General features: G+C 40.3%; 2 protein-coding genes across 3 annotated transcripts in view; one reads left to right on the top strand and one right to left on the bottom strand.

Moving 5' to 3' along the window:
• Window positions 1-16,308, bottom strand: part of KDM1A (lysine demethylase 1A) — a 64,086-nt gene extending 47,778 nt beyond the window's left edge. For both annotated transcript variants that reach the window (XM_067723493.1, XM_067723504.1), the window contains exons 1-2: window positions 15,812-16,308; window positions 7,736-7,901 (exon numbers count right to left, since the gene is read on the bottom strand). In XM_067723493.1, coding sequence (XP_067579594.1) covers window positions 7,736-7,901; window positions 15,812-16,168 — 523 coding nt within the window. In that variant the 5' untranslated portion in view covers window positions 16,169-16,308. The remainder of the gene's footprint in view (window positions 1-7,735; window positions 7,902-15,811) is intronic.
• Window positions 16,309-20,249: 3,941 nt separating this feature from the next.
• On the top strand, window positions 20,250-22,551 carry TEX46 (testis expressed 46). Its single transcript, XM_067729999.1, has 2 exons — window positions 20,250-20,441; window positions 21,932-22,551. The coding sequence occupies exons 1-2, from the start codon at window positions 20,250-20,252 to the stop codon at window positions 22,127-22,129; spliced, it is 390 nt and encodes a 129-aa protein (XP_067586100.1). The 3' UTR covers window positions 22,130-22,551.
• Window positions 22,552-24,306: the final 1,755 nt, after the last annotated feature.

Here is a 24,306-nt window from a genome sequence, read left to right as displayed (position 1 = left end):
GCTCCTTCCATCTTAAACATGATTTGAGTCTACAATGCTATGAAAAACATACAACTTCTTAGGCTTTAATTAATCATATGTATTCGTCTATCTTCAAATATCAGAAGATGCTAAAAAATAGCAAAATCAAAAATAATCCTATTTTCAAATGTTTAAAACCTCTGTGGTCAGCAAATATGGCAAAATTTAATGTTATATCTCGATAGTTGATACATGGATTTACATTGTTATTCTCTGAGGAGAGAAAGTCTTTATTAGAAAGTATCAAGATTTGCCACTCCTCCTATGATTTATCATATAAAAGCTTAAAGAATTATCTATCTTGTAAAAAATGATCTATTCACATTATTGAAAATGGGCTACCACATACACTTTCCAGTTTCCAAAAGTGACAGAGTATGTATGTCAACCTAGTCCATTACCTAACCTGATTTTTTCCTGAGGAGAACACTGATCTGATGCAACTAGAGATTACCATACTAAGTGAAGTCAGAAAGAGAAAGACAAATACCATATGATATCACTTATATGTGGAATCTAAAATATGACACAAATGAACCTATCTAAGAAACAGGATCATGGACATAGAGAACAGACTGGTGGTTGCCAAGGGAAACGGGGTTGGGGGAAGGATGGAGTGGTAAGTTGGGGTTAGCAGATGTAAGCTTTTATATACAGAATGGATAAACAAGGTCCTACTGTACAAAACAGAGAACTATATTCAAAATCCTATGATAAACCATAATGGAAAAGAATATTTTAAAAAAGAATGTGTGTGTGTGTGTGTGTGTGTGTGTGTGTGTGTATATATATATATATATATGTATAACTGAATCACTTTGCTGTGCAGCAGTGATTAACACAACACTGTAAATCACCTACACTTCAATAAAATAAATAAATTAAAAAAAAACAACACCGGGCTTCCCTGGTGGCGCAGTGGTTGAGAGTCCGCCTGCCGATGCAGGGAACACGGGTTCGTGCCCCGGTCCAGGAAGATCCCACATGCCGCGGAGCGGCTAGGCCTGTGAGCCATGGCTGCTGAGCCTGTGCGTCCGGAGCCTGTGCTCCACAACGAGAGAGGCCACAACAGTGAGAGGCCCGCATACCACAAAAAAAAAAACAAAAACACCACCACCACCAACCCACCGTATTCCTGGTTCAACTGTGTTTAATAAATACAAAACATCTGTACACAAAAGTGGAGCCCATATCTTCTCATGTGATCCTCATATCAAGCCCCATTTTTCAGATGAGAAAATCCTCAAAGTATCCTGTTCTTCTATTATCCATGATCACACCAAATAAAGGATGGTAGCAAAAGAATACGAGGAGATTACAAAAATAAAGTTGCTCAGCTAAACAAATTACTATTTTGCCTTAATAAAAAATAAAGCAAAATTATCAATAAAATAAAATCATTCATTAAGAAAAGCAGGTCAATCTCTAAAGACCAAACATAACTTGGTAGCATCTGATTCAATGGTTCTTATCAGCCAAAAGCAGTAAACAGTTAAAAATCAGGGCTCTCAAATTGCTTCATAAAAGCCTAACTTCATTCCTTCATGTTTAAAGTAAAACGTCCAAAACCCAATTTTGGGAAAAACATCTGAAAACAATTTCTGCAGTCTCACCATACTTTGTATATACTTTTATCGTACTGTTTCTTCATTGTTGTCAATTAATATCTGTAACCCTAAACTGGACTGTGAATTCTTTGCAGGAGGACCTAGTCTTCAGCCTTGAACCCTCAGAATCCAGCACCATGCCTGGAACAAAGCACTATAGTTTTACAATTAATGTATGTAGAATAAAGTGAATGAGGAGCTGCATATTTGTGAAAATCTTATTTTGTGTGGAAAATGTCTCTATAAAAATTTTCCCCTCCACACCACCAATCCCCTACCTTGTTGGGTTTCTTTTTTGTTTTTTTAACTCTTCCTGTAAGTAAAGAAGGATCTGAAGACTTCCTTCCTTTCCACCCTTTCTGCCTGTAAGTCTCTCTAAATTTTTACCCTGAAATGTAACATCTAAGAGTATTTTGCCTTCTATTATACATTTATGTATACATCTGTATCTCACACTAGGCTATAAATTATCTGAGAGTGGGGACCATGTGTTGGAGAGTAATATACATCTTGGTCCATTTTTAGTAATCTCTCAAAATACAAAAATTTTGTTGAATTGATCTAGGTTACCTTTTCGGCCTGTGACATTTTCCCCCAGCTCTCTAGTAAGTTATTCTGGAGCATAGTTCCAAATCAGAACACTGAAATGATGCTATAATAAAAAAAAAAAAAAAAAGGTGGTGCAGTGGTTAAGAATCCGCTTGTCAATGAAGGGGACACAGGTTCAAGCCCTGGTCCGGGAAGATCCCACATGCCGCGAAGCAACTAGGCTCGTGCGCCACAACTACTGAACCTGTGCTCTAGAGCCTGCGAGCCACAACTACTGAGCCCATGTGCCACAACTACTGAAGCCCACACACCTAGAGCTCGTGCCCCACAATGAGAAGCCACTGCGATGAGAAGCAAGCGCACTGCAACGAAGAGTAGCCCCTGTTCGCCGCAACTAGAGAAAGCCCGCAACGAAGACCCAACACAGCCAAAAATAAATAAATAAATAAATTTATTTTTTAAAAAAAGGCAAGAAAATTAATCCTAGGTCTGTTTTCTAAATGTATACACCATACTTCATATGATGAGAAAATCAAATGATTTCAGGCACTTAGTTGACACTAGCAGGCCAAAATGGCAACATAAACAACTCTTCAGGGATCAATTTCCTAGCAACTTCTACTAAACCTACAAAAAAGGGTCTCCTGCTGGGTATGGGGGCTGTGCACCTGTAGGCATGGAGAGAGAAAAGGCTGGGATGTGCCACTTGAGAGTACTTACGGCCTGATAAACGAAAGTATTCACCTGAACTCTGACCATAACTATCCATGCTGCCAAATCCAGCACTTTTACTGACTGCAATCAGTATGACTGACTCATAGGAGAGATGATCAGGGTACTTTATAAACAAAGAATTATGAAAATATAAGGACCACTGTACAAATATTGGGACCGACCATTGATTTTTTTCTTTTAAAGTAAGGTCCATCTTCAGCTCTTCTCTGGTCAAATTCTATTATATCGAGTTCTAAAGGATAGTCCAAAAGATTCTGCCTTTTAGATTTTTGCTACAGCAAATAAAGCAACTCATCAAGTTTTCGGTCAATCTCTTGTCAACAGTATTTGTGATCAAATTTCACTGAATTTTAAGCTAAATTCTTCTACCCATACATGTACATTTTGTATATTTTATATAAATTTAGTATTTTTACTAATTCAGGTTGCATCTCCTTTTGTGTGATTTTTAAAAATACTTTCAATCTACAGCATGACTATTACATGAACAAGGCCTCCAAATTATTAAAACCATACAGAATTTTTTGTCATAGCAATCTCTCATATCTCATTGTTTTGTAATTTGTTTAAAAGCCTACATATCTTTCAAACACATACACCAAACACATCCAAAATTACCATGCACAACAGAGAAGAGAGCAAACACTTTCCTTTGTTATATTCTCACCAGAATCCTTATTTTAAACAAGGAGATAAAGTGATTCTTCCCACAGTCATTCAATAAAATGGAATATAATAAAGTCGTCACCGACCAGCTAACAATATCTAACAAAATTGATTTGAAGAGTTAATCAATGGTTAATGGAAGCCTTTGAGTTTCATTAGAGTATTAGCACAGCACTGAGCCTGGAAAAATGGTACACATACAGACACGTGCACATACATACATATATTTTAAACATACTTCTGATGTCTCTATTGAGAAATCCATTAACGTGAAGAAGTCTTAAGAAAGGCATCTTAAAAACCCATTTCAAATTTCATTTTATTTATTTTAGAGTAAGTTTCCATACAAATCTTAAGCTATACACAACTAAGCTACTTCTAATCCCAAATGTTAGAGTTCCTAAACAGTAATCCCAAACCAGAGTTCCTAAACAGTAATCCAATACAAAATTTAAATCCAGGAACTACTTAGTGAGATTTTTCTGGAAAATTTCAACTGCTGAAAGGCAGTGAGGGGAAAAAAACTATGTTTTGTATGAAAATAAAAAAGCTAAGTGCTAGCAAATTAGTTAACTTAGTAAAACCTCACTGAGGAATAATCTAAGGTATACAGGGTAACAACTGAGTCAAGAAGGGAAGAAAGCTTTTCTCCAATAGAAAGTTACTTTAACAGAGCAGCAATTATTCTAAACCAGTATGTAAACTCCAACCGAGATTTTACTCTATTTTATAGACGCTCACTATTATGTAACACCACTAATAACCAAACACTCAATTCCAAAAACAACCTGTTCAGGCTCAGTTGCCACTTTTATCTTGATAGAAAAGGTACTGGAAAACCAAATAAAACCATCGTTTGTTAAAACAAATATATTCAGAAGTGTATAGTAAATATAAAAATACATGGAAATGTTTAAGAAAACAAGTGAATTTTAAACATAAGCAGTAATATTTAGTATGAAAAATACATTTACCTATGTGACTACCACACAACTAAATGCCACATTGTTATAATTAAAAACTGACAAATCTACAAACAGTGTTTAACCCAGAACAGAGAACTTTTTCTCAATTAAAAAACCTCCATTTTTTTTTGGCCACACCGTGCAGGCTTGCAGGATCTTAGTTCCCAGACCAGGGATCGAACCTGGGCCCAGGCAGTGAAAGCGCCGAGTCCTAACCACTGGACCACCAGGGAATTCCTGAAACTCAAACCTCGTTTCCCCAAAAATTCAACTTTGATATTGAGAACATTTTTCCATTGATCAAAATCTAGTAAATTCAATTACCAAAATAGCCTAAATCACCTCTCCAATCCCAGTCTCTTTACTCCTTTACTTTGCCCTTATAGAGCACATAGATTGATTTTTCCAAAACACGTATTTTGGTATAGCACCTTCACTCAAAAAACCTCAGTGCTACCCATGGCCAGATCCTCCTAGTGCTTAAAGGACATCAAGTTCAAATTCCTTAGCCTGGTAACCAAGGCTCCAACCTTCCTTTTTGGCCTCCTCTTAGAAGTCTCCTAGAGGAATCTTCTCCAGTCAAATCATTTTACCCACTGACTTTAGAATACCTTGTGCTTTCATAATTAACAAAATATTTTATTCTTCTTAAGATTAACACTGTGGAAAGCAAAGCAAAATTTTCTAAACATGTTTAAAAGCTGGTAAGAATGAAATGTATTCAAACCTTATATATTTTAAGAGAGTAAGTTAATGTCTAGTTATCACCTAAAATAACTGAAAAGATTTGGTAAAGAACCAGACCCACATCTTCTCTCAAGATATTAAATACGCATATGGCAAGGCTTCCATTCAATTTCTGAATGAAAACTTAAGTGAAAGAACTAGTTCGGATAAGACAAGAGATTTTGGAAACCCTGGACAGTTTCTACATACTTGAACTTCCCTGATAATATTTATTCACCATGAGGACCCAAACTATTTCTAAATTCTGCAGGCCAGTAAGTTACCACTACTTTTCCAGGGTAAGTATTCCCTAATTCACCCTACAAATGTTTAAAAAAATTTTTTTGAGTTGTTTTAGAGGAAAAATAACTTTATTTTCATAACCACAAATTAATTGTACGTTTTGGCTGTTATCAGCACACCTCTGAGCAATGAAGATATCCTAAACTTAAGAAACAAAACTTTAACTTTCTCCAAAATATTAAATAGTTTAAAACTTAAACTAAACCACTGGATTAACATTAACTAGAACATAATGGCATAAAGACAGTTCCCCAGATCCTAAATCCCTTTGCTAAGATATTTACTTTTGGGGACTTCCCTGGTGGCGCAGTCGATAAGACTCCATGCTCCCAATGCAGGAGGCCCGGGTTTGATCCCTGGTCAGGGAACTAGATCCCACATGCATGCAACAACTAAGGAGCCCGCGAGCTGCAACTAAGGAGCCCGCCTGCCGCAACTAAGACCCAGCGCAACCAAATAAATAATTTTTAAAAAGATATTTACTCTTTGTAGGAACAATATCTGACATTTATGGAAGAAGGAAAACAAAATAAAAAACCTCTTTCACAAAAAAGAAAACACCAAGACTTGGTTTAAAATTCTCAGAGGACAAAGTGTATATCAACTTGATACTTTATGGTAAATCAGTTTCTTACTGGAGACACTGACAACTACACAAAAAAGAGGGTGAGGCAGTATCTGAGATATCAGATCATCTACTGAATAATAGAGTCCTTAAACTAAGAGATCAGCCGCCTCTGGAGCTATATAACAGCTATCAAAAGGATTATCCCCATGTATCTCATTGGCAAATCTACAGCAAAGGTAGAAAAAAAGAAAGGCAAGAATCAAAGAAGAATATAGAAGAAAGGAGTAGAGAGTCAAGGGAAGAGTTGGGAGTAAGGACAGAAAGAAGGGGAGAGTGCTAAATGTAAAAGACTAGGAAAAGGAGGAAAAAAAATCAACAAAAAGAGAGGAGGTGTTGTTGAGGTACGTTTGCCTCAGGGACATTACTCCCAAAGGTAATATACCACTCCCAGTAAGTAACTCTCCGATAAGTTATTTTAAGAAAGTTTTAGGAAAACCATTCTTAGGAAATCTGAGTCCTGAGAAGATTTAAACCCAGAATCTATCTTTTTCTAAATGCTCTCAAACTGTATTCTTTTATCACATTTTATTACAATTACTGTAAATTATAAATTTTTATTTTTGAGTTTTAGCTAGAATCTGTTTGATAAGTTCTAAATCTAAGTTTAAATTAACACCTGATTTGTAATGCTCTCTAAAGAATTGGTGAGGTGAATGGGCCTGGAGCTACTGGAAATACAGAAAGTATTTTAATGAGAAGAACTTAGTAAAAATTCAAAGTCAAGAAGAGTTAAAAAGTAGCCATTAAAGGCAGAAGATATGAAATATTAATTAAGATTCTACTTTTGTTTGGTCTCTCCAAAACAAAAGGGTATTCCTAATTGGTCTGGGCATCCTCAGTAGGACTCACTGAGGTGATGTTAGTGAGAATTCTTTTAAAATGTTTGAACCTCTGAAAACAGTACTACAGGCTCCAATAATCTTTCAATGTCATAGGGAAGATTGTGTGACCTTAGAATCTCTTCACAGCCTTTTCTTATACCATTCTTTTGACTGGAGGCTCAATAACTAAACAATAACAGGCACTTACGTCTTTTCTTTTTGACTTCAGAATGTATTTTTATCTTTGTTCACCAGGAAAAGACCCTTTTCAAAACTGATCCACACCACGAAGGTTTTACCTGAAAGTATCTAACCATGAAGTAAATGGCATAATTTAGCCAGAATAATTTCTGAATCATTCTATCTCTAAATTCTGAATCAGAGTTATCACTGAAAGGTTTGGTTCTTCGGGTTTGGCTTTCTGTGCACTTTCTCCAACTTTTCAGCTGCCTTACACAGCCATTATCCTTCTACCCTCATTCTTTACTTTCCTCCTATATGTACAGACACACACAAAAAGAATGTCAGTACCACTATGTATATATGCATGTATATTTATGTGTGTATACATGTATATGTGCATACACACAAAAATACACATGGCCAATATAAGAGTATAAACCAAAGACATAAACAACATTGCAGAATAGGAATAAATTCATTTATTCTTATTTCTAAGATAAAACAAAACTGTGGTTAGTTACTATAACTCACCAGATGGTTCCTCAGGCTCACTTTCATTTTCTTCCTCAGGTGGGGCTTGAGGGGGTGGTGGGGGAAGCTTCTTTTCCTTCTCTGCTTTAGCATTTCTCTCTTCTTCTGAATAATACTCATCTTCTGAGAGGTTGGCCAAACTTTCATCCATCTCTCTGTACTCTACCTATATGGAGATTATACCAGGGAAAGCTAAATACAATGGACATCTAAAGTCAGAAACTCAGTTTGGAACCATCAGTAAATATGAATTGTTTTCTAACTTCAATTTTTAAGGAAAATAAGCAAATAACAAGGAACAAGCTAGCTCATAATAGGTAACCATTAAAAACAAAATCTCTCATGAAATAATCTTGTGTCAGTTCAGATTTAGCCCAAACTGTAACTTTTACATCATAGTACTGAAATTCAAATCAATGACTCTGAGGCTCTCTACAAATAAAAATTAATTGTGTGTTTGTGTGTGAATCTATACATATGTATATATCATGTTCACATACTGGAAGTTTCAACAAAAGACTAAGCTAGCCCTCAGTCAGACAAAAATACAGTTAGCTAGAATAACAAGTCTGTCTAATGCCAATCTGTACTTCTAACTAGTATTCCATAGGTAGACAGCAAAAGAATTCTAGAGGGCTTCCCTGGTGGCGCAGTGGTTGAGAGTCCACCTGCAGATACAGGGGACATGGGTTCGTGCCCCAGTCGGGGAGGATCCGGCATGCCGCGGAGTGGCTAGGCCCGTGGGCCATGGCCGCTGGGCCTGCGCGTCCGGAGCCTGTGCTCCGCAACGGGAGAGGCCACGGCAGTGAGAGGCCTGCGTACTGGGAAAAAAAAAAAAAAAAGAATTCTAGAAACCAAATTGAGGAGTGGGGAGGGTGGGCAGGGAATAAAAATTGCAAATGGCAATAGTCAAACTGAAACAATAAAACGGTACATTTGCTTAAAACAAAAACATAAACAAAACACTGGTGACCTAAGAGAGTTGAATGATGAGAGCAAAGAATCCTTATTACAACAAATTAAGGAGTAAGTCATGTGGATATGGAGACTACAAGCCTTACTACTAATTCACACCCGTTACAAAGGGGAAAACCAGGTAATAAGTAGAAAGAGGAAGCAGTCTTAATGAATGTTTTATTGGGGGGTAAAGCAACTTAGGATAGGGAAGATTATTATGGACCGCTTTGTTAAAATGTGTAATGTGGTATTACAAATAGTCATCAACCTTGGAACACTGTCAAATCATCATTTTGACCCCTACCCTAACAAGGAAGCTACAGAAACAAGAGCTCTCTATTCTGGACTGAATGAAAAAATAAAACGAATAAAATAAAAAGTATTTATTGGAGGTGGAGACAGGGCAAAGACAACATGGCTTCCAAATATATTAGATTTCTGAAATGCATCGTCCTGTGGATTACAGTGAATGTAATCTATTTTAACTTTCGAAATATCTTTGAAATTGCTCCAGATGGCTGGCTGCTATTATCTGTCTTCTTCTTTTTTTTTTAAGTGACATGACCACAGGATTTGGGTGGTGGGGGAGTAGGTAGCTAGGGGAGGTAAGAGTTTTACTGAAAACAGGGATTGGGTTAGAAAATGGAAACAATTATGGATAAATTGAATAGTTTTGACCTGTGCTCTAAGAATTTTATTTAACACATGAATAACTGTATTTATCTATCAAATACTGAACTGAGAACATGGCACAATGGAGAAAATGATTATGAATGAGTATCTCTGCCCTTAATAAACTGAAACTCTAGCTGCAAACAAAAAAACCTGATCAGGTAAACATCTCAGAGACTTTACAATAAAATCTCCCCAAAATGCAGATAACAAACTTTATCCTACTTGACTGAGATTAAACTGTTAGGAACAGACCTCAGGATAATGGGTAAAGCAGCAAGGAGGGAAAAAAGTTTCAGAGGGAGCTGGGTTAGAAAATGTAATACATGTTTACAGTATGCAGCTTCCTTTCACCTTTTACCCCTCAACAGTGCTTGATCTCTCCCTGACCCAAAGATTCAGCCCTTTAATCCCCTGCCCATCAATCCTACCCATTCAATCAATAATCACTTAACAAGTGCCTACTGTGGAACTGGGCAATGTGCAAATTCTGAGACAAACACAAACAATAATATACGATCCTCTCTACTGAATTAGTTCAGCTTTTGCCTAAGACACCACGCCCTTTGAAGGAAAAATGAATCCAAGATTAAAGTTAGAGAAACACTGCATTTTTTATAGGCCCCCTCTAGGAGAGTCATAATACATGTTAAAAGTACTGAGAAGTTTCACAGCAAAAACAATCTTCTTAAATATTGTTTAATCCAATGTTTTGATGTAATAACTACTAACAAGGAATATACCTGGAAGAGGCTGGTCTAGAGTTCTTAGCTTTCAAGAAAAAAAGGAGATCAGAAAAATACCTAGAGATAGGAGTAAGAATATCTAAGGTAGTATTTAACAACAACAGAAAAAGAACTGTGTTCCACAGAACCCTTGGATTTTTGGAGGATTTCATTTACTAATTTTAAAATGTATTTTTAACATGAGTACTCATATGTTAAACCAAACCATAACCCTTTAGAGATCACCAACATATGAAGTTGTACTACTTAGGTAACTCAATTTTGGGTAGACTGAAGAATAAAATTTCTTCTGCCATCTCTGTTCAACTGAGAGAGTGTCCTGAGATGGCAAGACAAGCTAAAAACAAAGGAAACAACCTTTTGCACTACCACTACTTGTCAATCAGTACAATACTTCATAAACAAAATACAGAAATTATTGAAGCGGCAACTATTTATTATGCTTAACCTCCACTCCCAAATTTGGCTCTACCAAAATAGCCTCATTGTCTCAAAGACTGACAACTAAAATAAATGTTATAAATTTAAACTTCATATAAAACAGGCAAGTAGTATTTTATTTTGGGATTGTGCATAAAATTATATTTTGTAAAAAAGGATTTCCCCACTTACGAAAAAGTTTAAAAATCATCTGAAAGAATCATACAAACTCTAAAAAATAAGAATTATTCCCCTGACAAAAAGAATGGATGCTATGAACATAAAGGATTGGGAATCTTTTATCCCTAAGTAAAATCCTCTGAGACTTCAGAGGTTCTACAACTACTTATAACCAAGTACAAAAAGGTGTCCCAACAGGCAGATGAGTCAGTAGGGTACTTGTTCTTACCTGTACACCCGTGACTCTCAAATTTGTATCTCTAGTCCTCCTATCTCTTCCACACCCTTGCTACAGTGATTCATTCACTTCCCAACCACCTTAAAGCTCCAGTCTTTTAACAGTGCTTCCTTGTAATTCACCTGGGGTACAAGTGCCAGATTAATTGTCCAAATACACTGTATTTTCAGATAGTTTAACAAATGAATGCCCAAACTGTCAAAACAGCATATAAACTCTCTAGCTCTAATCAGTCAAATTTACCTCCAATCATTTTCTAACACACTCGTCAAAATCATCCCTAAACTCCCTAAAAGCTACTCCCACCTTTTCTGTAAATCCAATGTCTAAAACTCAAGGCCCACCTCCTCTGCAAATTACTCCCTAAGTCTTCCAAACTTACAAATATATCTTTCCCTTCTCTAAATTCTCATAGCACTTACACTTCATAATCTAGTGCAATGCTGTCTGACAGAATTTTCTGAGATAATGGAAATGTTCTGTATCTGTGCGTCCAATAAGGTAGCACTAGCCACCTGTGGCTATTGAGCACTTACCATGTGGCTATTTAGGATTAAATAAAAATTAAAAATTCAGTTCCCTCAATCTACTAGCCACATGGTAAGTGCTCAATAGCCATAGGTGGCTAGTGGCTACCATCCTGGACAGCACATATTTAGTATTTGGCTCTCTACAACCTAGATACAACTCTGCAACATACTGGTCCCTCCAACTTATCTTGCTCCTAGAAGAACCTCATTTCCAATTAAATTCATTTGCCCATTGTTCCCAACATTCAGTTGTCCACTCTGGACTCCCTGTTGCTTCTCAAACCACTTTCTATTATATTCCAAGCATTTTTCACTTCCTTTTCTTCCCTAGTAGTACTTAAATCACTGGGTACCTACTTACTTATGCCAGACACTGCAATAAGCATTTTATTTACATTATATCTAAACCTAATAATGTTACAAGGTAGGATTTATTTTTCTGAGGAAGAGGAATCACAGGAGGATGAGTTAACTCCAGAAGTCCATCCTTTTCCAGAACACTTTTAAAAATTCTGTCCTTTTTCAAGGCCCAGCTCAAGACTGCCATTCCTTAAGCTGTGTGGTGTTCCCAAAGTCTCAGCCCAATTTAACAATTTCAAACCTTAAATAGTTTGCCATAATGTTAGCATAGACATTCAGAGGTGAATTTATGCTGAAACTAATGAAACTTAAGCCTCAGGGACCTTCAATTGCATGGACTCCTTCCAATACCCTGAACCTAATTTTGATTACATAATTATATATATATTTACTTATTTATATAATTATATACATGTTTATGCATATATAAATTTTTTTAAAAAGAGGGCTCCCCCCAGGGACTTCCCTGGCAGTCCAGTGGTTAAGACTTATTGCTTCCATTGCAGGGGGCATGGGTTCAATCCCAGGTCGGGGAACTAAGATACCATATGCTGCACGGTGTGGCAAAAAAAAAAGAGTGTCCCTCCCCAAAATGAATAAGCTCCCAGGCTATAAAATATAGATATATCCCCTGCATAAACTCTTGAGGCAAGGTCTTGAAGCAAGGTCTATCTACAGTGGACTCAGCTTCCATTTTACTCCTTTATGGATACTCTATCCCTTGAGGTCTGTTTCCTCTGGTTCCCAAGACTAGCTATGAATACGTAGGTCAGCTTCCCCAGTTCTTTACTTCCTAGTTGCTCACCAAATAAACACATAACCCATTTTTCTTTTGAGAGTTTCAGAGCTAATCACAAAGGAAAATTAAACACAGGAGAATTACAAAGAAATCTTACAGCAAGCCCCAAATTAATCTAGATTCAACACAATCCCAATCAGAATTTCAGCTGCCTTTTTGCAAAAATTGATAAACTGATCCTAAAATTTATATGGAAATGCAAGAGATACAGAATAGCCAAAACAATCTTGAAAAAGAACAAAGCTGGAGAACTCACACTTCCTGATTTCAAAACATATTGCCAAGCTACAGTAATCAGGACAGTGTGGTACTGGCATAAGAACAGAAATATAGATCAATGGGATAGAATTGAGAGTGGAAAAATAAACCCTTACATTTATGGTCAATCAACAAGGGTGTCAATCATTCAAAGGGGAGAGAACAGCCTTCAACAAATTGTGTTGGGACAAGTGGATACACACATGCAAAAGAATGCCACGTACAAAAATTGACTCCAAAATGATCACAGACCTAAATGCAAGAGCTAAAACTCTTAGAAGAAAACATAGGAGTAAATCTTTATGACACTGGATTAGGCAATGGTTTCTTAGATGGAACACTAGAAGCAAAAGGGACAAAAGAAAAAATAAACTGGAAATCAAAATTTAAAACTTTTGTAATCACCGTATATACAGAACTCTAACTACTCAACAATAAAAAGACAACACAATTTAAAGATGAGCCAAGGCTATGAATAGACATTTCACCAAAAATATATATAAATGGCCAATAAGGACAAGAAAAGATACTCAATTCAACATTTTTAGCCTACATATTAAAACCACAATGAGACAGCACTTCACACCCACTAGGATGGCTATAATAAAAAGACATTATCAAGTGTCAATAAGATTGGAGAAATCGGAACTCTCAAATATTGCTGGTGGGAATGTAAAATGATGTGGCTGCTATGGAAAACTGTTTGGCAGCTCCTCTATAAGTTAAACAGAGATACCATACCACCCAGCAATTCCACTCCTAGGTATCATACCTAAGAGAACCAAAAACATGTTCACACAAAAAACTGTACACAAATGTTCACAGCAGCATTATTCACAACAGCCAAAAAGTGGAGATGTCTGTAAAATGATGAATGGATAAACAAAATGTGGTATATTCGTACACTGGGATATTATTTGGCAAGTGAGCTATCAAGTACTGAATGGAAGTACTACAACATGGATGAACCTTGAAAACATGCTAAAGCCAGACACAAAAGGCCACATGCTATATGGTTCCATTTACATAAAACGTCCAAAAAAGGCAAATCCACAATGACACAAAGATTAGTGAATGCCAGGGGCTGGAGCCAAAGATGAATGGAGAGTGCCTGCTAATGGTACAGGTGTCTTTTGGGGGTGATGAAAATATCCTACAATTGACTGTAGGATATTGTGCTGGTTGTACAACTTTGTGAATATGCTAATAATCACTGAATTACATACTCAAAAATGGTAAATTTTATGGTATGTGAATTATCTCAATAAACCTGTTTTTAAAAAAAATATCTGAGGGACTTCCCTGGTGGCTCAGTGGTTAAGACCCCGTGCTCCCAATGCAGGGGGCCTGGGTTGGATCCCTGCTCAGGGAATTAGATCCCACATGCATGCTGCAACTAAGAGTTCACATGCCACAACTAAGGAGCCTGTGTGCTGCAACTAAGCAGCTGGCAAGCCACAACTAAGGAGCCCGTGTGCAGCAACTAAGAGACCCAGCATGCAGGTATGCATGCATAAATAAATAAGACACCTCGTTCTCTTAAAAAAAAAAAAATCTTATCATCTGGTTTCTGGCCAAATTTTCTATTGAAATAGTTAAATCAAAACCCAATTGGGCTTCTATCCTCTATTTCATTTCAGAGAATTGGGAGTTGCCAACCTATGCGTTGGTTAAACCGCCCCCCCCCCAAAGACTTCCCTCCTTTATACTTGGAGTAAGGTATTCTTGGAGAGAGATCTCTCAAAACTGGGCAATTCAATCTGAGGGCTCTCAATCTGGGCAATACTCAAGAAGCTCCTCATACACACTGACTTGGTATATCCACTTAAATTATATAGAGATAGAAAACTTGTAATATGCATAAATTACATAATTTTAAATATTTAGTTACTTAAAATTATATGTACATATACTTCCAGTTTTTTCAACTGTACCATGAAATCTCCAGAAAAGGGCCATGTCTAAAGTCTGTGCCCTACTACTGCCCCAGTGCCCTGCTCACTGTTGGTGTCACATGTGGTCCTTTGTTTCAGAGGCTGATGCTACCTTATCACATTGTAAGTGTAGGGCTTACATTCCAGTTCCACCACTTACTTAGTTTTGCGACTCTGGGCAAGCTGCTTAAACTGCATGCCTCAGCTTACTCATTCCTGAAATGGGGCTAGCAAAACCTGCCAGTTGGTGTTTAGCAAAAATAAAAAGTTGGTGATGCTTTGAACACAGCATCTGGCACCCAGAGATGTGAGTCTGTATATACTGTCCCGTGACAAAGCCTTTTCTTGCCGTATATTTACACCTTGACTAACTGATATTAACCCTCTTAATCAGCTTCCTCATTTGTAAAACTACATCAAAAGATCGTTGACAGGATAAAAGGACAAAGAGCAAAACTCTCTAGCACACAGCAAAGGGCTCAAAAAAAAAAAGTTCCTTTTTTCCGGTCTTCAAGGCTAAGGCAATTTCTTTAGCATCACCCTACAGCCTCAACGTGCTCCCGGCCGAAACACATAAATATTGCTGAGCAGCTTCCAGACACATCTGTGGTCAAACAAATGATGTATGTCTCCAGCAAGGCCAACCATAACTCCACGTCAGGGAGCCATTTTTCCCAGTCAAGAAAATGAAAAGGTGTACGAGATGTAAATGAGTAAATACCCCTTCCCGAGATCCCCCTTTCCCAGGACGGCCCGGTCCCGGCACGAAGACGCATTCACCACCGCAAAGACCTTCCCTTCTCCCACCTCACCCAGCCAGCTAGTGGAGAGGTGGGTGGAGGTCGGTGACTGGGGAGGTCGGGGGGCATGGGGCTCAAGGCCCAAGACCGGGGCTCGCGGGGGTGGGGGTAATGCGGGCTGGACAACCTCGGGGAAGCTTGGCATTGGGATTTGCGGTTCGAGGGCGGGGATCGGGCCTCACCTTCGCCCGCTTGCGCCGACTGGTCCGTCGCCCCTCCGGAGTCTCTGCGATTCCCGTTTCCATGGGGGTCGCAGACCCAGGCACGACGGCAGGCCCAGCTTGAGGCCCGGCGGACCCCGGCGGCTCAGCCAGGCCCCCGGGGGGCGAGGACCGCGGGGGCTCCTTCTTGCGGGGAGTGCGCTCCCCGGCCGCCCCCGGCCCGGCTTCGGCAGGGCCGGACAGGCCCGCGGGCGGCGCGGCCACCTCAGAGCCGTTCTCCGAGCCGCCCGCTGCCCCGGCACCGGCCTCCGACCCGGCCGCCGCCGCCGCTGCCGCCGCCGCCGCCGCCGCGGCTGCTGCCTTCTTCCCAGACAACATCTCGGGCCGCCTGGCTGCGGACGGCCGTAAGGGCCGCTCGCTCTGTCGGTCCGTGAGTCCGGAGTCGCCTCGCTTCACTTCACACAGTCCGTGCGCTCCCAACCGCCGCCGCGTATGCACGCGCTAAGCGCGCTCCGCGCGCTCCCGCCGCGCCAGAACAATAAAGCCCGAGACGCCCACGGCCCCGCCCTCCCCGCTGCCATAGAGCGGCGTCCTCGAGGCTAGAGCGGCGCCATGGCAAATTGCACGAAGCTTTCCTAGAGCGTCTCCTTAGCCGTCGGGGTCGGTCCCAGCACGGTCCCCATTCTAGGGCTTCTGGGCCAGACTGTACCTCCGAGAGCAACCATTTCCTCCTGGGACTTGCGTGTATTCATAAATTCATTCGTTCATTCACTCATTCATTCATTCACCTACTCATTCGTCAGGTCAACCAATATTTATTAATGCTTACTACGTGACAAAGGTTTAATTATGAAGTTCTTGCTCTCAAAGAGCTTACAGGGGAAAACACTGATATGTAACTAGTAGATCATCGTATTTACTATTCATAATTGTCCTGCTTCGACTGGGGAAATCTTGGAGAGCAAATGAGTTTCGAGGTAATAAAATGGACAAAAGTTAGGAAATCCAGATATGAGTCCAAACGGGATTGCCATTGCCTCCGGGGCTTTGTTCATGCTCTGTCTTCTGTCTGGACCCCCTCCCCATTTGCACTTCCTCACTCGCACCTCTTCCCACTCCTATGCTCCCATCCCCACATACATGACGGCTTTCCACTCCAGGTTAATTCTTTCTAATGTCGCTGATGGTGGTGGCGGTTTATTCTTTTAATACCTCCAGGAATCCTTCACTGACCCAACACTGGAACAGGCCTTGTGTTCTTCAAGCTTATTTCCTCTAGGACACAGAGCTGTAATCGCTTTTTTACAAGTTTGTGTCTTCAAAGTATAATTCTCAAAAAATACTTTCATTTATACGTGAAGTTCAAGAACTGGTAAAACTAATCTCTAGTGATAGAATCCAATCAGTGGTTGCCTGGGATGAGGGTGGGGGTTGACTTCAAGAGAGCTGGAAAGGACTTGCTGGGGGTGATGGAAATGTTTTCTATCTTGACTGGGGCGTGTATACATTAGTCAAAACTCATTGAACTACACACGTAAAATAGGTGTATTTTATTTTATGTCGATTTTACATCAAAGAAGTTGAATTTTTTTTTTTAAACTAAGCTAACAGAAAAAAAGAGACAATTAAGTTCAGGAAAACTAAAAGCTATGCCAGAAAGAAAGTGTAATCATAATACAACACATGGTTCAGCTGTGAACTACACTGACAGGTCTATAATAACATAAGCAATGAATATTGTTTTAACCAAAGGGATAGAATTATATGGGGAGAATGGAGGAAAGAGAAACTTTGTGGAGGAGAGGGGTGAGAGGGGTTTACAGAAGAGGGGACAAAGTGGGAATGGAGGCGGTTCTACATAGGAGCTAAATACCCAGATTCCATCATGAAAAGATAGTATATAATTTCAAAATTGAGAAATTCAGAAATAACAGTATAAGCATACTACTCAGATATATCAAGATAAACACCAGGAGGAATAGCTAGAAGAGTTGAAATTGGTTGTTTGAGTCGTAGAATGTGAGGGTGGGAAGGGATGAGATAAGAGATGGAAACTTGTTTGTTTTAAACCCTGTAGTTCTATCTGACTGGCTTGCATGTTTAGTAGTTTGATAAAATTTAAAATTAGATTTTAAAAATATGCATATCCTTTGACCCAACAATTCCACTTTCAGGAAAACATTCTAGGGAAATGTTTAAGTATGTGTAGAAAGATTTAACTTTAAAGTGTTGGGCTTCCCTGGTGGTGCAGTGGTTAAGAATCCACCTGCCAATGCAGGGCACATGGGTTCAAACCCTGGTCTGGGAAGATACCACATGCCGCAGAGCAACTAAGCCCGTGTGCCACAACTACTGAGCTTGCACTCTAGAACTCGCGAGCCACAACTACTGAGCCCATGTGCCACAACTACTGAAGCCCGCGCGCCTAGAGCCTGTGCTCTGCAACAAGAGAAGCCACCTTAAGGAGAGGCCTGTGCACTGCAACGAAGAGTAGCCGCCTCCGCTCGCTACCACTAAAAAGAAAGCCCTCATGCAGCAACGAAGACCCAAGGCAGCCAAAAATAAATAGATAAATAAATTTATTTTTTTAAAAAAGTGTTATCTCAGGTCCCTAAGACCCAACAAGTGACAACTAATTGAATATATTAGAATAACATAATCATTAAAATTTACATTTGAACATAAAGAACTCCCATACAAAATAGTGAGCACATGTCAAAGATTTATTTAATTCATTCTTTGTTTTTTTAACTTTTTAAAAAAATTAATTTATTTATTTTTGGCTGCGTTGAGTGTTGTTGCTGCACACGGGCTTTCTCTAGTTGTAGCGCAGGGGCTACTCTTCATTGCGGTGGCCTCTCTTGCAGAGCATGGGCTCCAGGCACCCGGGCTTCAGCAGTTGTGGCATGTGGGCTCAGTAGTTGTGGCTTGTGGGCTCTAGAGCGCAGGCTCAGTAGTTGTGGCGCACGGGCTTAGTTGCTCCATGGCTTGTGGGATCTTCCTGGACCAGGGCTCGAACCTGCGTCCCCTGCATTGGCAGGTGGATTCTTAACTACTGCACTACCAAGGAAGTCCCTTAACTCGTTTTTGAGAGAACAGCAGGAGGATAAAGATGGGTCAAAGGAAAATATGAGAAACATAATATAGTCACTGGTCAGTGGAACACAGAATGCTGGAATAAGACTGCAAAGTTGAATAAGAAAAAAAATAATGTCCTACAAGGCCATAAAACTGTAAACTTTGAGGTTATCTTTTCTGTCAGACAGAATTCATTTGCATCTATTTGGAAACAAAAATCATTTGCAACTTATCCATTTTTTTTCCCCAGAAGTAACTAATTCATTAAAAATTTTTAATTTAATTCACTTTAAATTAATTTTTTAAATTGTAGTAAAATACATATAGCATAAAATTTACCATCTTAACCATTTTTAAGTGTACAGTTCACTAGTGTTAAGTCCGTTCACATGGTTCTGCAAAGAATCCGCTTACATGGTTCTGCAAAGAATCTGAAGAACCCTTTTCATCTTGTAAAACTCTGTACCCACTAGACGACAACTCATCATTCCCCTCTGCTCCCAGCCCCTGCCAACCACCATTCTACTTTCTGTCTCTATAAATTTGACCGCACTAGATAGCTCATATAAGTGAATCAAATAGCTTTTGCTTTTTGCTTATTTCACTTAGCATAATGTCGTCAAAGTTCATCCATGTTGTAACGTGTCAGAATTTCCTTCCTTTTTAAGGCTAATCCCACTGTATGTATATACAACATTTCGCTTATCCATTTATCTGCTGATGGATTTTGGGGTTGCTTCCACCTTTTGGCTATTGTGAATAATACTGCTATGAACGTGGGTGTACAAATATCTCTTCAAGACCCTGCTTTCAATTTTTGGGATATACCCAAGTGAAATTGGTGGAGCAACTTTTCCATCTGACTTTACAGAGTCAGGACCCTAATCAATATTAAATATTAAACCCAATAAAATTTCCTTCCCCTAAAGCATCAGGTGACAAACAAGTGGGCCAGTTAGCCAATATCCTAATATGACTGTGAACGAGCTTGCAGAAATCTTCTTGCCTTATTTCCAAGTTTTGGATAATTTTTCTTCGCTGTCTCCCTCTCTACAAGGGTAGAGGCTCTGTACTGCTGGCCAGTTGATCCCCAGCGACTAGGCCCAGAAGTACTGTTGAATGACTGAGGTATCATGAAAGCCTACATCATTTGGCTGTTGTGAGGATGTCATGAGATGATGCTTGTGAACTGCCTGTCAAAGTCTGGCACATAGTGGCTGCTTAAGACCTAGGAGTAGTCAGTATTATTGTTATGCGGCAGCTGGGGGTGGGGGCCGGTTATGACTCAGAGGAGGGGGCAGCCATGACTCCTGTCATGGAGGGCAACTGTCCTAGATGGGAGACAGGCAGGGCCTTGGGGCCTGGGTGCTTCCAAGCCATAATGCTGGGGGAGCTAATGTCTCTTTTTAGGAATCTCCACGGGACATTTGCTTCCTCAGGCACCATAGGAGCACTGATGGCTTGGCTGATCAGCTATAAGCCAGCCTTGTTTGGGTTCCTATTACTTCTGCTGTTGCTTAGCAACTGGCTGGTCAAGTACGAACTCAAGCCCACGCCCCCAGAGCCCCAGCAGGTGAGCAAGAGGGACCTTAGCTTCAGCTGAGAGTGATGGGATAGTCGCAGCTAGACTGGGGGGTGGGAAGACAGAGAAGGTGTCAGGACAATGCGGCAAGACTAAGGAATCCGACTCTGGTCTAAGACCTTGCTCTGCAGCTCCCTCTTGGGTGATAGAGGACAAAGCACTTCCTTCACAAAGTTTCAGTTGCCTCAGCTGAAGAATAGGGCCCATCCCAGACTCTTCTACTTCATGTTTGATGACAACATGCTTTGACAACAGTAACAACTGCTTTAAAGTGGGAAAAATTAAAATGGATAAATTTAAAAACATGTATAACGTAGATAAATCTTTAAAACTGAATAATGAAGACAGCAGAAATGTACCTAGATTATGACGTCTTTTATGTAAAGTTAAAAAACATGCAAAACAATATCCTGCCTAGTTTATGGATGCCTATGTATAGTGAAAGTACATTAAGGCAGGATTTCTCAGCCTCTGCACGATTGACATTTGGGGCTGGATAAGTCTTTGTGATGAGAGACTGTCCTGTGCAATGCTGAATTTTTGGCAGTATCCCTAGCCTCTACCCACAAGATGCCAATAGCACTCCTCACCCCTCTTGTGGCAACCAAATATTTCTCCAGACATTGCCAAATGTCCCCAGGGGAGGGCAAAATAGCCTCCCACTGAGAACCAGTGTAAAGTGGTGTAAAGAAATGCATGGAAAAAATAAATACCACATTCAGGATTGCAGTTGAGATAAGGTTCAGGGAGGGAGGGGAACACTCTAGGAGCAGAATCCACAGAGGACTTCAGTTACCGTTGTGATATTTTAGGGATCATGGGTATTTGTTGTAATATTTACTTTTTTTGCATGTCTGAAATATTTAATTCTTAAATGGTTTTAAAGACTAGGAATTTGTAGCTGAATCCTAAAAAAAAAGAAAAATTGTGTCCTTACCAACTGCATGCAGTGGTGGGGGAGGGAGCAGATAAAGATGACAGAGATAAGAGCATTTCATGAGACCACTGAGACTTGGAGATTTTATGAGGCCTGACTAAACTCTCAAAGAGGCATGTTGAGAAAAGCACAAGCTCTGGAGACACATATATTTGGGTTAAGGGTTTTAAGTCCTCCGTGGGTGCAGATTAGCCGGCCGTTTCACTTATTCCTGTGAACAAAAGGCAGCTCTGGATCCTGGGAGTTTGGGGGCTTTCATGCAGGCTGGGTGATGCTGAGAAAGGGACCTTCCCTCACTGGGCCCCATTCTCTCACCCACAAGATGTGGCAAAGAGGCTCTCCTTAGATGCTGGTCGTGAAATTGATTGAGATGATTGTAACTCAACTGGCATGGGAAAGGATTATCACTATTAACCAACTTTTCCTCTTTTCGTGGTGATGGGGAGTTTAGGAAGAGAAGACAAAGACTTGCGAGGCCAAACCCAAGAGCAACTGCCTGAACACAAAAGAAGTGGAGAGGCTGCACGCTTGCTTTGCCCTCCAGGACAAGATCCTTGAACGGCTTATGTTCAGTGAAATGAAGTTGAAGGTCTTAGAAAATCAGATGTTCATTGTATGGAATAGAATGAATCACCACAAGCAGTCAAGCCGACGGTGGACTTTTCCAGCGGGGAAACCCAGAATGAGGAGACGGGAATCTATGTTCTCCATCATCTCTGATTGCACTTCCAATTCCCCCTAACGAGGTCCCAGAGACTGTGGTGGGCTAGCCTCTTCTGTTGTTACCTTTCCTCAGTAAAGCCCAGTCAGAGACTATTGAATTTTCTTAGTAAATCACACTGGAGAGGAGGATTAGAGGCTGAAATTCATCGCCTCTTGAAAAGAAGTTTGTACTCACCAGGTCAGCCACATAGCACCCTATGACACAACCTGATGGGAGCTCTTGAACCCAGCCCTTCCTCTCTTTCAGTTGGACCACCTTGACCCTGGTCCAGGGCCCTCTACCTGTTCACCTTGAGTCTTTCAACAGCCTCCCCAGTGCTGTCCCAGCCTCCAGTCTCCTCCTCCCCCTGCACTCAGAGGCCACAAACAAGCCCTGCCAAGCACAGCTCCGAGCATGATCATTGCCTGTTCTTGAGCCAACGCCTTGCCGTGATTGACAGAATAAAAGCCTCACTCCTCACCATGGTGTTCAGGCCCCCCATGATCTGACCCCCTTCCCAACCTTTTTCCCCCATTATTCTCCCTCACATGCTTTTTACCCGATACCAGAGCATCCTGAACATCAGTCAGTAGTGTACCACCTTTGTGATTTTTGCCATAGCTGTGAACCACCTGAATGCGTAACTAGATATTGTCCCTTTAAATCAACTATATTTTCCTTAATAAATTTATCTGGAAAGGAAAATAATAATAAAAAATTTATCTGTAAGTTAAAAAAAAAACCAGTATCATTGTTTGAAATAGAACCTAACAGTCAAAATAAAGACAGTGAAAACAAAACAATGTTGTGAAGTTCCAACCAGAGCTTGGTTGCCCACTTGAAGATCTGAATCTGTAAAATGTGGGTTAAAAAGGGAGATTAGTGAGTGTTAGTGTTTGCAAGATATGCCGGCACTCAGCTGAGACTTTTCTCCATTAAGGAGAACTGAGAAGGAAGCCTCTGCCTCGCTGTGGGATCCAGTGTGGCTTAATGCCTTATTGGTGTCCCACTTAAAATCATCTCTCTTAGCAAAAGTCTCGTGCGCTCTCATCAAATTAGGTGATCAGCCATCCCCCAAATGCAGCCACATCTTTGCTCACGTGGTTTCTTCCCCTGGAATCCCTTATCTTCCCCTTTCTGCTGTTACAATTCTTTGCTTCTTTCAAAGCCACCACCTCCGGAAAGCTGCCCTCAGCCCAGCTGTAAAGTGTCTCTTTCCTTAGCGGTATCCCAGCATTTTATCTGTAATTCTACGATAGACTGTATGATGATCTGCTGGGATTTGGTTTGTAAATGTTTCTATACTCCCTCCCCACTCTCCAACTAGATTATAGACTCTTTGAGGGCAAGCACAGCATCTTTTTTTTTTTAATAAATAAATTTATTTATTTTATTTATTTATTTTTGGCTGCATTGGGTCTTTGTTGCTGCGCGCAGACTTTCTCTAGTTGTGGTGAGCGGGGGGCTGCTCTTTGTTGCAGTGCACGTGCTTCTCATTGCGGTGGCTTCTTTTGTTGTGCAGCACGGGCTCTATGCGCACGGGCTTCATTAGTTGTGGCACACAGGCTTAGTTGCTGTGGCGCATGCGGTTAGTTGCTCCGCGGCATGTGGGATCTTCCCAGACCAGGGCTCGAACCTGTGTCCCTTGCGTTGGCAGGCGGATTCTTAACCACTGTGCCACCAGGGAAACCCAAACACAGTATCTTGTTCATCTGTATATCCCCCTCATAGCACCTAACACAGTGGCTCGTATACAGTCAGTGCTCAATAAATAACATCTATGACTGTCAATCACAGTCTTATATGTCCTGACATTTTCTCTGCCCTTTCATTTTATGATTTTTCTATATCCTATTTTGTTTAGAGCAGGATACCTGGAGCTAAACTCCCTGGCTTTAGATCCCAACTCTATCAGCTCTTAGCTGTGTAATCTTGGATGATGAATAAACTGAGTGCTGTACCTCAGTTTCCTCAACTATAAAATGGCCTTATCAATTGCTGTGAGGATTCGATGAGTTACGACACTTCTTCAGGTCTTTGCTCAAATGATCCCTTCCTAGTGAGGACTCCTGTGACTGCCCTATCTAAAATCGCAACCCTCCCTTGTGTGTTGTATCTTCTACTTGCCCTCCAGGCCCACTCTCCATCCTTCTGCCTTTTCTGCCAGGGGGTCAACCTGCATCATCAGGTTCCTTTACCCTGTGGCTTCCAGTTGA

Source organism: Pseudorca crassidens, chromosome 2 (genome assembly GCF_039906515.1).
Source record: "Pseudorca crassidens isolate mPseCra1 chromosome 2, mPseCra1.hap1, whole genome shotgun sequence".
NCBI lineage: Eukaryota > Metazoa > Chordata > Mammalia > Artiodactyla > Delphinidae > Pseudorca > Pseudorca crassidens.
Note: the sequence above shows the minus strand (reverse complement) of the source record. Positions and strands in the feature narration are given on the sequence as shown.

Bases quoted from the DNA above. Each gene is read 5' to 3' on its own strand.
- TEX46 (XM_067729999.1), top strand. From the start codon at position 20,250: ATGCTGGGGGAGCTAATGTCTCTTTTTAGGAATCTCCACGGGACATTT. The intron at 20,442-21,931 runs GTGAGCAAGAGG...TTTGCCCTCCAG, and splicing joins CGCCCCCAGAGCCCCAGCAG to GACAAGATCCTTGAACGGCT.